This window comes from Chrysemys picta, chromosome 11, assembly GCF_011386835.1.
Source record: "Chrysemys picta bellii isolate R12L10 chromosome 11, ASM1138683v2, whole genome shotgun sequence".
Taxonomy (NCBI): Eukaryota; Metazoa; Chordata; order Testudines; family Emydidae; genus Chrysemys; species Chrysemys picta.
The window spans coordinates 30779502-30796229 of NC_088801.1; the positions used below are offsets into that span (position 1 = coordinate 30779502).

The window sequence follows — 16728 nt, forward strand, 5'->3', positions numbered from 1 at the left end:
GATGGGTCCTCGGCCTCCACCTGCCACCCCCCCTCCGCGCGTCGTCATCCCTGTGGACCCCCTTCCCTCCCTGCCTGCCTCTCCCTTCCCTGCTTGTACTGCCAGAGCCAGAGGCAACTGCTGTCTGCTGCCCCCGGGTCCTAGCATCCCTCATCCACTAATGGGAAGACAGGCTGCCCTTACCCTGCCCTTCCATCCTAGCCCTGAGCCTCTCCAACGCCCCAAACCCCTCAGCCCCAGCCCTCATCCCCCCGCACCCTAATCCTCTGCTCCATCCCTGAGCCCCCTCCTGCATCATGAACCCCTCATCCTCAGTCCCATAGCCCTCACCCCTGTATCCCCTCCTATCTCCAAACTCCCTCCCAAACACCCTCCCCCTTCCCACACACCCCCTCCTGCCCTCAAACTCCCTCCTAAAGCCTGCACCCCCTCCCTTTGCACCGCCTCCCACCCCCAAACTCCATCCCAGAGCCTGCACCCCTCACCCCCTCCTGCACAACCACCTCCTGCCCCAGCCTGGAGCCTGCACCCAGCACCCAAACTCTATCCCAGAGCCTGCACCCCTCCTTTACCCTAATTCCCAGCCCAGGACCTGCACCCCAGACCTCCTCCCCCCACGCAACCCCCCTCCCAGAGCCTTAGGCAGGTGTGTGGGGGGGTGGGTTCTGGGCACCACCAAAATTTCTACAACCCTGCCACCCATGCGAGTGGATAAGGGTCGGGGCAGTCAGGGGACAGGTACGGTCCTAGGGGTGGGGGGTTCTCAGCAGGGGGCAGTCAGGGGACAAGAAGCAGGGGGGGGTTCTGAGGGAGGTAGTCAGGGGGTGGGAAGTGTGAGGGAGTGGATGTGGGTAGGGCGGGGCTAGGGCTAGGGCAGAGCTTCCCCCACCCCCACCCACTGTCCTCTTTTTTGATTGTGGAAATATGGTAACCCTATCATATCAGTAATTGCTCAACAGGAAATTTTTAAGTCATACAACTCTTTCTCCTTCCACAATCTGGAAAATTCAGTTAAAAATGATGTTCATACATTGTATGAACATATTTCCTTTAAAATCCTTTACATTATTTTTATCAAGTCTGGAATGCAACACAAAACAGCCAAAAATTTTACCTCCAATTGAGCATCTTCGTGATATCTCCCAGTACACCAGACCAAGAGAGTATATGTCTGCACGTTTGAAGGACTCAAAGATGCTCATGTTCATTACATCATCAAGTATTTCAGGAGCCATGTACCTTTAAAACAAGTTACACACAAATGCACAATTTACAAAAGTTCTAACAAAGATTCTAATATTTGACATAAAGAGGGTTGGGAACAACATGTTGGAGAGCCATCCCCAATTACCATTGACTAGCGTCAGCGTGTCATTGACTAGCGTGTCAAACAAGGGACTTTCTATGATGAAAATCCTTACATGTTGCTAAATGATTAATAGCCATGCAAGTGTGAGAGGTAGGTAGCTATACTGGCCAAAGAGCTTTATTCTACCTCCATTTATATTCCATCTCAATGCTTATTTTGCTTTTCATTAATAAACTGTGCTCTACAAGACAAACTAATTGAATGTAATGAAATTAGTGTGGAAAAGTACCAAAGACTTGAGAGAGAATGAAAATGAATTCTAACCACAGTAAAGAGTAGAGTCAAGGTAGCAGCTGAGCATGCAGTCAAGGATGCAAACGTGTTGCAGTTACTACCCCCAAGAGCGCTGACAGGATGCAATGCGGTTGTAATCACCATGGGCAGAAGGACCTAAAGATATGTGAGGTGCATAAGGTGGCAGCCCCGCCCGGAGTGCCCTCCTGCAACAGGTTGCGGCATGACAGGCATGCCTGCCTCAGTTTCCCTTTTTAGAGTCCCTAACTCCACTTCAGGCTCTCTTGCTACACAACCACCCTCCTTAGGGCTGGTTATAACAAATGGTCCAAAATATAAGTCCCAAACATATAGTACATTTCTCATGCTAGTGCAAGCAGTCATTAAAACTCCAGACATCTTGTCTCTTGATGCCCCACATACCACACACTGGCCCCTTTGACCATGGCTGGACTCCCTGTGAGCCCTCTTCTGTCCTTGTACCATGACAGCCACTCCAGACCTTCAAAATGGAGTACAACCCTGCTCTTCCCAGCAGGTATTCCCCACCCACCCCCAGAGAGCCTCTCTGATGGGAGCATCCTTGCCAGGGAAGCATCCCTCACTCGCCCTTGCTTGCTGCTGACTCCAGCCCTGGAGATGTCAGCAGGTAAGCTCTTCCGCTGCTCCCCCACCTTCAGCCCTCTCTGGCCTCGGCTCTAGCTCTCCAGCTTAGAGCCAGCAGGCAGGCAACTCCCCTCTGCTGTGGCTCCTGCCTTCAGCCATGGCCTGGGGATGCCAGCCAGCAAACTCCTCTTGCTGCTCTTCTTGCCTCCAGCCTTCCCCCAGGAAACACCTTCTGCTTCCTTCTGGGACCTTCCACAGACATCTCTCCCATGCCCCTGACTCCCACTTAGGCAGCTCTGATTCACCAGGTCTCTTTTCTCCTTGCTCTACACCCAGGTGCCCTCTTAGCCCTGGCCAAATTGCAGTGTGCTGATAAGGCACAAGTGCACAGGCCCAGCTCCCACTTAAAGGACCAATGTCACCCTGTGATAAGGTGTTTAACAACTAGTCTTTCATCTGACTAGCTTTAGTATTCATATTAACCAGATACTTAAAGTTCTCCCCCCACCCCGATTTGAAAGTATCTTCTTTCCTTATTGGTGCTTTTGGTCAGGTGCCAACCAGGTTATTTGAGCTTCTTGGGATTTTATGCTACTCTTAGCTGTATATTTATGACAGCATGCCTGCTTCATACAGTACTCAGAAATTGCACAGAAATGGAAATCACACTGAAAAGATATTCCCTAATATTTATGGAAAAATACTTATCTTGTCTATTTAAAATGTCTTACCTTTTTGTTCCCACTCTAGGATTCTGAGGTATGTCAATTGTGTTCAATACAGCATCATGTCTCACAGCAAGTCCTAAATCTGCAATGGCACAGGTTTCATTTTTTTTCACTAAGATGTTCTTAGATTTCAGATCTCTGTGTGCAATAGCTGGTTTGCCTGTTAAGACAAAAAGGCAACTAAAAGCATTATTGTGAATCTTAAAACATAGCTTGTTTACTGACATCCCCCATCTCAACATAGAAAAATTAGGGCTGTATTTAGCACAAAATAGAGTTTCTGGATGTGTGCCAATGCTAACCAGAGGAGCCTAAAGAAGGCATCTTTTGTTCATACTTTTCCTTTATTCCCAAACTGTAGTCATGTTTCAAGAACCAAAAATATCTTGTTCTCCATGCTTCTATTCTACTCAGATATGCATTGGCCGGTGCATGCCTCTTATATCCCAGGTTCTCCAATGGACATGTAAAAAAACTAGTCAACACTGGAGAATCCCCTGGATTCTGTGGGACTCCAGTGGAGTGGACTGGAGAACTTGTGGCAGCTTCAGATAAATAAAAACCTCCATTGTATAATTTAATTAAAATGATGGCAATGAAATGAAAATGAAAAACAGTATAATATTCCTTACACTGTTTGAAATTAAATTAAATTAATTTTATGCCACTCCAAAATTTTCTATTTTCAGTGTGCTGCAGAATTTGTACTGCTAGATGTTTGGGCAGCTGTGTAGACTGCAAGCACCACTAAAAATGTAATGTGTCTTACTCTCTATTTATAAAGCACCGTCTACATTTAGGGTTCTATTTAATTTATTTTACAATCTTTAAAGACAGCTACTAAGATACCAAACTGTTTGTAAAAGAAGTCTTTACCATTCCTTCTGACTAATAAGCTAAAGCATTTTTGTAAATACCACCCAAAGTTTCCACTCATATTTCCTAAAAATGATATATGAAAGAGAAATACAAATACCTTGTGTACCAACTATCTCCATATGAAGGTGTGCTAGACCACTAGCTATTGAAAGTGCCAGCTTAATCAGACTATCAATGGTGACAGTATTTCTGTTTAAATAATCAAATAAGGAGCCTTGCTCGTGGTATTCAGATACAAGCCACAGTTGAGTCCAAGTTCCGTTATCTACCAAAAGAAAATAATCTTATTTAACATTGTAAAGAACTAGCCCCATATAGATAGATAGATAGATAGATAGATAGATAGATAGATAGATAGATAGATAGATAGATAGATAGATAGATAGATAGATAGATAAACAAAAGGATCCGAATTTTCAAGTTGAGTGGATTTAAAAAAAAGCAACCACACCTCTTTAATCACTCTTTTTTTAGCCCCCATGCCACAGAAGTGGTTTCAATTCCAGAATTTCAAAGTGGATATGCACACCCACGAAGGGAGGCTGCACTGCAACCATTTTGCATTGTGTATCTGGTATGTTACACAGCACAGAGATCCCAACAGATTAATGGCCAGTTTCATAAGTGCTTAGCACTAGTCTTCCCACTCAGAATAATGGGAGCTTCTGGAAGCTAAGTCCTTTTGAATATATGGCCACCAAAAATGAGTGGTGCTCTGTTTCCCCTCACAAGAGCTGGTGACAGTACCAAAAACCAGAGAACCAAAGGAAATGCAGCTCATTGTTCTGCAGTGATAGCAAGATCACCATCAACTCTTGTAGCTCTTGGAATGTAAAAAACATTAGTTCATCTTTAAAGGTATTTGTACAGCAATCCTGAATTTCAAGACATTCTCATATCATACTTTACTTCCTTGGCTGTATTGCCATATTTAGTTCTTTTCCTGCTATGAAGGTATCTATATAAAGTGATCTATTTTTATAGATGTATGGCTTAAAGTGAAAGGTATAAAGCACTGATGCAGCTTGATTATCAAGTTGATAGCATAAATAAATAGTCAATCTTTCAGTAATATTTTACCAAGCATTATTCTAATTAATGAACTACCTGATAGATATATGTAAGGGGACTGTTGCCCCCTTACTAACATTCAGTGGGGGTGTTTTGGTTGGCTAGCTCCCAGCACTAAAAGGGGAAGGGTCGAGGGCAAATCAGGAGCCTGAGACTGACAGTCCCCAGGAACCATGGGGAGAGGCCAATGCTCCAGATCAGCCTGATTGACAGGGCGGGCGGGCTAATCAGGGAGTCAGGAGGCCAGAGGGGGTCCCGTCCTCCGTGTGAACTGGAATGGCCTGAGTCAGACTGAGTGGGGCCGAGCTAAGGAGAGAGCAGGGGCCCAAGCTGAGCTGGAGAGCAGAACCGTGCCAGATCCAGAGCCAGAGACGCAGCCCAGGGAGAGCAGATCCTGTGCTGGGAGCAGAGCTGCAGCCACAGAGCCAGAGACGCAGCCCGGGGAAAGCAGATCCTGTGCTGGGAGCAGAGCTGCAGCCACAGAGCCAGGTGTGGTGAGCAAGTGGGGCCAGCCAAGGGGGAACCTGGGCAAAGGGCCCAGCACAGAAAGACACCCCCAGACAAGGGCCCTTGCAGGCCAGACCGGGAGGGGGACCTTAACCCTACGGGGGGCTGACGCTGGGAAGAAGGGTCCCACCACTCAAAGCCCGGAGGTGTGTGGCCACCACCATTGCAAGTGTCCAACCCGCAGCGTCTCGGCAGCACGGCCTGGGCCTGAGAAGGAGGCCTAGGACCTACAAGAAGCAGACTGTGACCTGCCCTGACATTCCAGAGACACTGGTTGTGATGTTCCCTGCCACAGAGCAGGGTGATGTGTTTTCCTTTAACCTTTCCCATTTTTCCTTGTTCTTTTCTTTAGATTAATTGTTAATTAAACAACTTGTATTTGCTTTAAATTGTATGAAGTAATCAGTGGGTCAGGGAGGTGCCCAGTGTAAAGAGAGTACCCCGGAGTGGGGACACCCTAGCCCCTGTCCTAGGTGACCACAGCAGGGTTGGGGGTCGAGCCCCCCAGGAATCCTGGGCCCAGCCTTGTTGGGGTTACGAGGACTCAGCCAGACAGGAGAGTGGAAGGGGAGCCCTCAAGGGCAGGGAGGCCTCTGGGTAAAGGAAGTGGGAGCGGGGACTCAGATCCTTTCGCTTGCCCACCTCACCGGGGTAGTGCAGAAGTCAGGAAATTTCCCCACAATAGCGGGACCATTCCCCCGCTTACATATAGGACTCATTTAAACTTTCACTTAAATCAGAGAGGCCCTGATCCCACACTGAACTCCATTCAAACAGACCCCTGCATCTGTGCAGAGCCTCAAGGCTCCATGCCGATTCAGAGGTCTGCTTAATGCAGGACTGCAACCTAAAAATTGTAAACTGATCTCACAATCCTAATGATCCGATTTAAAATTAATTTTCCTAATCAGCTCCTCAAATCATTAAAAACACATCCCTGTGTTTTAGCAAATTAGAGCAGAGGTTGTGGAAAAATCAATTTCATTGGGCTGCCATAGTGCAGAGAACAAACATTGTGAAACTATGTTTGGAAATACTATATACCCTTGTTATCAGCAGCAATGAAACCCAGGATGTTTTCATGTCTCAGCATAATAGTCTGATAGATTTCTGCCTCACGAAACCAAGACCTTTCATCCCTCGAGGAGAAGATTTTCACAGCTACATCTTCCCCACACCATTTTCCACGCCAGACTTCACCAAATCGGCCTTTTCCTACTATTTCTTGAAGAACAATTGTTCTTGCAATTGTTCTTTGGACCAGTAGAGGTAAACCTAATGAACAGATGAGGATACTTGTAAAAGAGTGCATTAGCAATTATTATTAAATTCAAATTAAAAACATATATTCTAATATGTTGTAATTACCATGGCCTTACAAGTAACATACACACACTTCCTTGTGACTATTTTTTCCAATTCTGACTAACAAAAGTGGATAAACATAGATGGCATGAATTATGCACAATCCTTGTCTGAGTGAGGGATTGTAAGTCTACCTCTGAAACATTCCTTGAACTGTATGTATATTGTTATGGCTCTTTATGATTTTTCAGTTGAATCTTTAGTATAAGAATGTGAGCAACCTTCCACATATGGACATAGGGATAAGCATGACTTCTTGCTCTAAACTATCCTAGCGATGTTACTAACTCCAGACGTCCACATGCTGAAGCAGCATGCTGATGCAGTAAATCATTTGGCTCAAAAATAAGTAAAGCTGGTCAGTAATATTTCAATCAAACGGCTTTTCAACAGAAAACACTGATTCGTTGATACCTAAACTTTTCATGGATACATACCAGCTGCAACAAAATGTTCACAGAGAAAGGTTTCTCATGTCCGGGATGGAATTTCTCATAAAAAAACAGAGAGAACGGTTCAAGTCTCTGCTCTGCCTCATTTAGAGTAGGGACTTAAACCTGCCTTTTCAACATCCCTGGTTGAGTGCCCTAACCACCAACCTGATGGCTATTCTGGAGATGGGGCTTGTCTGCCTGCCTGCCTCATTTTTCACAAAAATCTTCAAAAAGGTCTTGGTTGTGTCCTGGTGGGGAAAAGGAAAATTTTCTCTCTCCAGCAGCCTCCAGTGCAGGGCCGGCTCCAGGCACCAGCTTCTCAAGCAGGTGCTTGGGGCAGCCGCTCTGGAGAGGGGCGGCAGGTCCAGGTATTTGGCGGCAATTCGGCGGACGGTCCCTCACTCCGCCTGGGAGTGAAGGACCTCTCGTCGAATTGCCGCCGCAGATCGCGATCGCGGCTTTTTTTAAATCGCAACTTTTTTTTTTTTTTTTTTTGGTTTTGGCTGCTTGGGGTGGCCAAAACCCTGGAGCCGGCCCTGCTCCAATGCCAGTCTCCCCTACAAAACTCCGTCTCCCAACTTTCTCCCCCTGTCACTCTGGCATGTCCAACTCTTGTCCCCTCTGTATTCAAATCAAGCAGCTTCCTCCTCCATGTTGCAGGGGCCTAGTAGGGAAGTCATTGAGAGCAAAAGAAAAACAGTCTCCCTGCTCTCAGTGCAGGTGCCCAGACGAGCATGGCCTGCAACATATCCCAAAACTGCAACTGCAGGGAAAGTCCTGCTTGGCCACAGAGGATAGCATGCTCAGTGACACAGAATCTCCTGAGAATTTAGTAGCTAAAATCTAAGTCTCTGAGTATGTGCAAACAAACTTAGCTAAATGAGGATGGATTTTGAAGGGGATGGAAAAGGCATGTCCCTCACATAAAGGCCATGTCCCTGCCAAATTTTAAGTCCCTGCTACAAACTGGAGGGTGGGAAGAAGGGAGCTAGAGCTTTCAAAATAAAATAAAATAAAATAAAATAAATAAAGAGGGCCACATTTTAAAAAAAAAAAACGCCTTCTTGGAAATGGCTGAACCATTTTGGCTACAATTTTCAAATAAGTCAGCCTGCATGGATACCCAGATATCCAACATGGAAAATTTCAGCCTAAAATTATTAAAATTGAGCAAAAGCTATAAGCAACCAAAAACTGGGTCTTATAATGGGAAGAGTGGGGCTACCTTAATAATAGGAGGTGCTACCTCTCCCGCCTATAATAAAAGAATGAAAAACTGGTCTTATTTTGGAGCTAGAATTAAGCAGTTTTAGTAATCTAAAGCTATATTTATTTCAACACAGTTTTGGTTGTTTTGCTCAAGAAACACCCAATAATCACCATCATGAGACTGACCTTTGAATTTAGGACATTTATCCTTGATAAACATAAACATGCATACAAAAAGAAGAAGCTTACAAAGTACCTTTAAATTCTATTATTGTTTGGATCATCTAACAGTGACTCCTGCTTCACTTGGTTTATTGTCAGATTTCTCTTGAATTATCAAAAAATCCACTCTCTTCTGGCAGCATTAATCCAACTAACCTCAACGAAAAACTATATTTTTGTAGGAAATACACATAAGAATGCTTCTAATGTGTTAATACATTTTGTACCAAGTATTCCAATCTTTCCATAGGAATAGTATCAAAGGCCTGTTTTTAGAAACAGTGACATTTAGGTTTAAACAACTAATTTTTAACTTGGTTCAGATTAACTTTCTTCTGGCTGTTCCATGTTACCCCTGTATCCCACTCTTACACCATAACGGCTGTGGCCTTACCTACACACAAGATTTGCCCCCTGTTACAGCCATGAGTGGGCAGCTACTGAAGAACACCCTATAATATGAATAAGCAAAGCTAAGCTAAGCTGCACCATTGTATATTCTGGTTTTCTCTCTGTTAGGGGTTTGCAATAATAGTTACACAACTAACTAGCCAAAGATGGCTGTAACTGTGACAAATCCCCAATGTAGACAAGGCATAAGTCTATTGACTGCACTCAACAAAGAGCTGTCTAAAATATATGTTTTATTAATTCTGGTTTTCTTAAGCACTGTTTATTTTCAATTCTAAATAAACTATTCTAGTTACAGAAATCTGGCCCATACAGCCAACAGCCCAATATGATAATTATGAAGTATGGAGTTTGCATTGTGGCATCTTTTCATATCACTTTAACTTAACAAGATCCCCACATCAGTTGACTCATCATACCATGCAATTACCCTGATGAACATGAAAATCTCTTTAGGCAATACTTTGTCTTGACAAACTCCTAAAGCTATGACACAAATTTCTTTCCATAAGGCAATACATTTCATGCAGTGGGCACAGTTTTTTAATCTCTTTATCATGAGAAAGATACTATAGGTTCTAGTAGTACTTCCCATTCTAAGTGTTAGGAATACCCACACAAACCAATAGTACTGTACTTGACAGTGGAAACTTTAACTGCCATCACTTCGCCTATTGAACTAAGAAAACTGAACACAATGTTGTGATTCTGTTCTCCTGGCTATTCATTAATAAATATAGAAGTTTTAGTGTGCTTAGGAGTGCATACATACCAGATCCAGACCCAGATGTTGTCATATCATAAATAAGATCTTTAAGAGTTTTTCCAGAGTTTACAAGGTTGCACTCAGATAGAGGTTCTTCAATATTTTGTCGCTTCTTCTTTCCGAATGTACAATGACGGCCTTGACATGTATATACAATCAGCATTACAGCTATAGACAAGATACAAACTGGCACAGTAACTATCACTGTCAACACCACAGGTCCTAGGTTTGGTCTCCTTGAAGGTTCTGAAGCTTTTAAAAAAAATACATTACAACAAATCAATATACAGTGTATTGTAAATGTTTTAAAATTTTACTTTTAAGGCATTACCCAAAATACACTGAAGTCAATAGGAATGTCTTTCCAAATTACTGAATACACAATAAATAATAATATAATAATAAATGGAGATATCCTATCTCCTAGAACTGGAAGGGACCTTGAAAGGTCATTGAGTCCAGCCCCCTGCCTTCACTAGCAGGACCAAGTACTGATTTTGCCCCAGATCCCTAAGTGGCCCCCTCAAGGATTGAACTCACAACCCTGGGTTTAGCAGGCCAATGCTCAAACCACTGAGCTATTCCCTCCCCCCATGGACTGTGGGTAAAAGCCCTACTTTCTATGGGTATGTCTACACTTCAATGGAAGCCCAGGGTTCAAACTCAGGTTCAGACCTAACCCCAGTTCTGTCTACACACAAATTACACTGACCCAGGGCGCAGACCCAGCATCCTAGGACTCCATAAGGATGGAGAGCCAGAGCCTGAGTCAAGCCCTATTGCTTTGCAGTGTAGATGCAGCCCCACTGGACTCGTGTTCTGGGAGTCTACCAACAGTATCCCACAGTTATGCTGGCTGACTTTTTTGGTCCTCTGGACACTCAAGTTTGGTGGACAGTCAAGTTCTCCTACATTGCACTGCACAAAAAAAGGACTAGAGCAGTCACATTTTGGGAGGGCACTAGAAAGTCTTGGAAATGGGTGGCTAGACTCAGGCCTGCATAATGAAGTGTAGACATTGGAACCCCAGGATGGGACCCAGGGTTCAACAATTCCTGACATGAGGTAACTTGAGTTCTACTAAGCCAGGGTTTACATTGCACTGTAGACTTATATCCTATAGTTACATCATCACAGGTTAATGTAGATTCACATGTAAGGGGGGCAGAAAAGTTTATATTAAATTATCGTCACCCATGAGGTAAAAAGTAAGGTGAAATTTAATCTCTCTCCCCAAACACTATTTCCATCTCCTATTTTGGATCAATGTATTAATCATTTTTACTCCAGGAAAATATGTATCTGTTCTCTAATTTACTCAGAATCAGTGCAAATACTACTCTGGTTTCAAAAAAAAAAAAAAAATCCAGTTCCAAATACAGAGGCAATGTCACAATTTTGCATCTTCATAGGTTGTAGTTGTAACTCTAGAATTATATAAATTCTGGTAACCACAGTAAAAAAAAAATCACTGCAGCATGTGTGTGCAAGCCAGCTGTACAGAATACTCTCAACAGCAAAATTCTCACCCTTGTTCCCCGCAAAGCCCTTTAATGTAGTGGCCAATTCTGACCTTGGATGTATTTACACAACTCCCTTCCAAATCAATGAGATGCACCTAGCAGTAGAATGTGTCACACGGAGTATGTCTACACTGCAAATACCTTGCAAGTTACTAAAGCCTGGACTCCAGCCAGAGGCTGAACATCTACACTGCAATTAAACAGCCCCTTAGCCTAAACCCCAGGCGCCAGATTCAGCTGGCATGGTTCAGCTGCAGGAGTCTAATTGCAGTGTAGACATATCCTAAGCCAGGGGTCGGCAACGTTCGGCAAGCGGCTCGCCAGGGTAAGCACCCTGCCGGGCCGGGCCAGTTTTATTTACCTGCTGATGCGGCAGGTTCGGCCGATCGCGGCCCCCACTGGCCGCGGTTCGCCATCCCGGGCCAATGGGGGTGGTGAGAAGCGGTGCGGGCGAGTGATGTGCTGGCCGTGGCTTCTCGCCGCCCCCATTGGCCCGGGACGGCGAACTGCGGCCAGTGGAGGCCGCGATTGGCAAAACCGCGGTCAGCAGGTAAATAAACCTGGCCCGGCCCGCCAGGGTGCTTACCCTGGCGAGCCGCGTGCCGAATGTTGCCGACCCCTGCCCTAAGCATTCAGATACTGTGAAATTTATCTCAGAGCAAAAGACTGCACCAAGCACTCAATGAAAGATGCAGTTTACAGGCTGTTGTAATATACTCTAGCTACTAAGCACTGTTCTTATAACTTCTAAGAGCCTGCAGCTTGGTAGGCTTTATAAACTTACGCCTTTATAAATTCCTTACAATAGTCACAGAAAAAAATCTCACCAAAATAAAAGTTCAAGATATTGCATCTATGATAAATCTTTAGACTTGCACATAATTTTGTACAGAGAGAAAAAGCAAGCTTATCATGAGAAGTTGCAAACACAGAGTATATGTTCACAAGAGGAAAATGTTATACAGGCTACTGTAGTGTATATATAATCTTCATAACAATATTTAGAATACAGTTAAAATTTATAAACTGCATGTTTTCATGAATGCAACACAAATATGGAGAGACCAAAGTGTTATAGGCCAACTTACTTTTCAAAGTACAAGAAGTCTAGAAAATACCTTGCTACAGTTACACCTACTACCCTAAATCTAGCAAATTACTTACCTGCAGCAAAGTTTAGTCAACAGCTCAGCTTTTGTAAACAATGTCATCATAGATAAGCTAATCGCTGAATTGCAGAAGCAAAGCACTGATCAGACCCCCAGAGATAGAATTTGACAAAGAGCACTGAATGAACCAGAATCGTAAGGCCTTACCCATTTAATGAATTTATACCATTTAAAGTTTTAGAGACAAAAGTCTTGATCTCAATTTATGAAAATGTTAAGGTACACATACAGTACAGTCCAAATTATACCTCAGGGTTTCAGGATACAGTATATCCAAAATCTTGGGATAAAGGGGAAGAGATGAAGATAGAGGGAGATAATGGCTGGCCCACTTTGAAAAATATATAATATCTATATTGTATGTAGCTATGAGAGAGACAAAGGTAAGTTATAAAGCTTTTTGAATCTTAATATCTATCATTAAATAATTCTCTGATCACCCATAATTTCCCACAACTGTGAAAACTGATAAAAATAGAAAAAATATTTTAAACCCATAGTTTTGTAGGACTGAAAATTTAAAGAGAGAAAAATCTTTTAAAATGCTTAATAAACCTCTATATTATCAGTCAAAATTATAAAATAAAAATAAAAATTGAATTCTGCCAACTACATGCAATTGCATCCACACTAACGAGGGAGTGCAAAAGTTACCAGTATAGTTAAAGTGATACAATTTTCTAGTGCAGACGAGCCCTTATTCTCTTCTGCTTGTTGCATCAGAGAGAAATTAAACTAGCCTCTGCCACCAACCAGGAAGCAGGGGATAGGAAGTGCAAAATTCAGTCTGTTATTAATTTAATGATTGGCAGGAGTGCCGCCAGCTTTTCTGCCGCCCTTGGCGGCGGAAGGTTCCTGCCCCGAAATGCCGCCCCCCCCAGAGGCAGTGGAGGGTCCCGCCGCCGAAATACCGCCGCAGTCACCGCCCCCCAAATTGTAGCACCCTAGGCAACCGCATAGGTCGCCTAATGGGTTGCGCTGGCCCTGATGATTGGTTAATTATTTTAACCAATGTAAGCCCAAACACACAGTGAATCTATCAGACAAGTCCCAAGAAAAGGAGCCCAGTGGGTATGAACTCACACAAATGGGACAAATAATACAAAAACTTTCAAAATATACGTGAAAAAAAAAGAAGGCACAATCAGCAATTCTAACCTAAACGGACAAAATAAATGTGTAATGCTAATCTCTTCGGGAACATAAGAAAAGGATTTTCTTCTTAACTATTTAAAGCCATCAAGTGAACATTAATCAAAAAGTTTAGCAACCCTTATTTAAAACAATCAACTACTTGCCATATAAAAAGAAACTGTCTCTAAATTAATATGTATGAAACAGAGCAGCTGCCTAATGATTTCAAACTACAATATGAGGCATCTTCCAACTTTTATTAAAGGGTATTTTTAAGCAACAGAAGAGAATGCTATTTTAATATTAAACAGTTGACAATACATAATTTTTATTCTTATACTTTACAAAGTTTACTTGTTTTTAATATCTATAATGTACCTTTGGAGAATGTCCACAAAACCCTGAGGACTACAGGATTGGGCCCCAAATTTCAATATATGCAATATATCAATTAATTAAAGTTAATCAATCCAAAGCAGCGGTTCCCAAACTGGGGCTTGTGAACCCCTGGGGGTTCGCGAAATGTTACAGGGGGTTCTCATGAAAAAAATTCCTCATGGTGGACAAAGCTGTCCCTAGGGACCGGGACAACTTGGGACCAGCAGCCTAGAGCCCCTGGACTTCCAAGAGCTAAGCAGATCAAAGCAAGCATATCTATCACACTGAGGAGATTTAAACTTCAAGACTCCTTATAAGAAGTGGAAAGGGAGGTGGATATTTTTTGCTGTTTTTAAAATTAAATAGACAGCTAGTATTGTTTTTAAAATTACTATGAAGAACAAGTTTAAGCTTTGTTGTAACGTGCGTTGTTTGCCTGGACTGCTCAAGTCCTGAATGCTTGTGTAGGAGGAACTCTTTGAGTTGGCTTCTTAAATACCTTCATGCTGTTTCACATCTGATACTCTTTGATGAAACATAGGAGCCTTTTCTTATAAGAGGCTTATTCAAAATGATACAATCTACAAAAGTGAGATCTTGGAAGAGTGTTGCCATTTCATAAAGTAATAAAAACACTGTAATGATAAATAATAAATAATAATAATAATAGTGTGTAATAAGCTTGTCATAAAAATAAATTTTATATTTCCAAGATCACTGCTTTTATAATTTATACCCAGGTAAAGGAGAAAATCCCTGGAAATATTCATTTTTAGGAGAGGGATTACGAGACTTGACATTTTAGTGAAAGGAGTTCACAGGTTGTTAAAGTTTGGGAACCACTGATCCAAAGCATTGGCTGCATGTACAAAAATTTCATTAAAAAATCCATGCAACACAAACTAACAGTCCACAAATAATAGCCTTTCAACCCCCTACCTCATGCTCACACACTCCCAATCTCATTCTGTGTATTGAGAGTAAACTAAGTAAAAGATAAAATCTCAGGAAACTCAACACAAATGGGTCCACTGGAGCCACAGCTAGAAGTTTATCTGAAGAGCAAAAGAACTACTAAATCAGCTCTTTGTCCCCAAAACCAACTCCTCGCTGTTCCTTGAAACAATTGGACTTCTGGAAGTTCCTTGGAATGAGAAATAGGACCCTATAAGAAATGCAGTAAATCCAGTCACAACATTGCTGGAACTGGATATTTCATGGGATCATCCATACATCAGTACATAAAGAGCAGGAGCATTCCCTACAGTATTCCATCAAGATAGACAATTAGAAAACTAGACTAATGGCACATCTACCCTGCAATAAAACACTAGCGGCATGGCTGGCCAACATCAGCTGACTTGGGCTCGCAAGGCTTGGACTGTGGGTCTAAAAGTTGCATCTACGGGATCAAATTGGTTTTCCAGAAACCAGCGGACAAAGAAAGAGCTTTTGACATAGAAAAGCTGTGTTTAAACTGACTCTGGGGCTCCCTTCTAATCCAGCAAATGGTGCAGTTACCCTGAAATTGTGACACTATTGTTATTTTAATCTCATCCAATAAATCCTTGTTATTCTATTCCTGGATTGTAGTACCCGAGATACAGGGCAGAAAATGTAATTTCTACAAAAAGTCTGTCCCAAGCACAAAGTCTAAATAGATATCCTGTCTCCCTTCAGTGCTTTGATGTCAAGCAACAAAGTGCATATGAAAGCGGTCAATTTTTTCTTCACTCTTTCTCCTAGTTTTCCCCCTCTTTGAAGCTGGAATCCCAGAAACATGTCTGGGGAAGAACAAACTAAATCTTTAAAAGTACAGTCTGTATCTCATCATATGTATGAGTTTGTCACCAAATCATAAATGAATAACATTACAAGCTGCATATATTGCCTAAAACCAATCTATCCTATTACTATGAACACAAGGATATTAAGTTAGGAAATACTAATATTGCTTACCATGCCAATAAAGTTATTGGGTTTTTCTTCATTGTCATCATGGAAAAGGGCAAGCCAGTCAATTTTGCACCTAGGCAGATAAAGTTTCATGACAATTTTGCAAGCCGGTTCACAACTCTGTGCATGAGTTTCTCCATCTGTAAACTGGGGATAATGGTGTTTACCCAGCAGCTTGTCACTTGGAAACAGCGCCCACTGACACTGGGGGGAAATATCATGGGTGCAGCTTGCCCCTGAACCACAGCAGCATGAGAAGTTACCTAAGCCTTGTCTCAGTTAATATTTCAAGTATATTTGATGATAGGGAAAATGGGTTTTATTCAGTGAACACATCTCTAAGTACGATCAGTCCATGATTTGGTGACATATTTAGTACATTTGAGATGCACATTACATGGTTTCTCTTTCCTTTCTCCCATGTCACAGATATTTTTCTTCCTCAATTATACATCAACCTGGCCAAAAGTCTCTCCAAATTATACAATAGCCTAGTAGCTGTACATCAGCTACTGCAAAGTTGGAATATGACCTGATAAACTAGGAAGGTCAGTCACCTATTAACTGAGTTTGCAACCGGGGGGGGGGGGGGGAAACGGGGGGACACCTCACAGATTTTATCAGCAACTCCTCAAAATAACCAGTTACACACTGGAAGTACATAGAGCCATTTCCCCTGCTAGAAATAGAAGCAAAAGAAGACCCATCAGGAAGCAGTGTACCAAGATTTGTTTGGACTTTACCTATTGGCAGAGAAAGGTAATCAA

The 16728-nt window shown here is 42.6% G+C and overlaps 1 protein-coding gene across 1 annotated transcript in view; it reads right to left on the reverse strand.

Annotated features, from left to right (window-relative positions):
• ACVR1C (activin A receptor type 1C) overlaps positions 1-16728 on the reverse strand; it is a 55067-nt gene that overhangs the window by 13376 nt on the left and 24963 nt on the right. Inside the window, exons 3-7 of the mRNA XM_024114774.3 lie at positions 9808-10053; positions 6439-6669; positions 3914-4081; positions 2941-3097; positions 1115-1239 (exon numbers count right to left, since the gene is read on the reverse strand). Coding sequence (XP_023970542.3) covers positions 1115-1239; positions 2941-3097; positions 3914-4081; positions 6439-6669; positions 9808-10053 — 927 coding nt within the window. The remainder of the gene's footprint in view (positions 1-1114; positions 1240-2940; positions 3098-3913; positions 4082-6438; positions 6670-9807; positions 10054-16728) is intronic.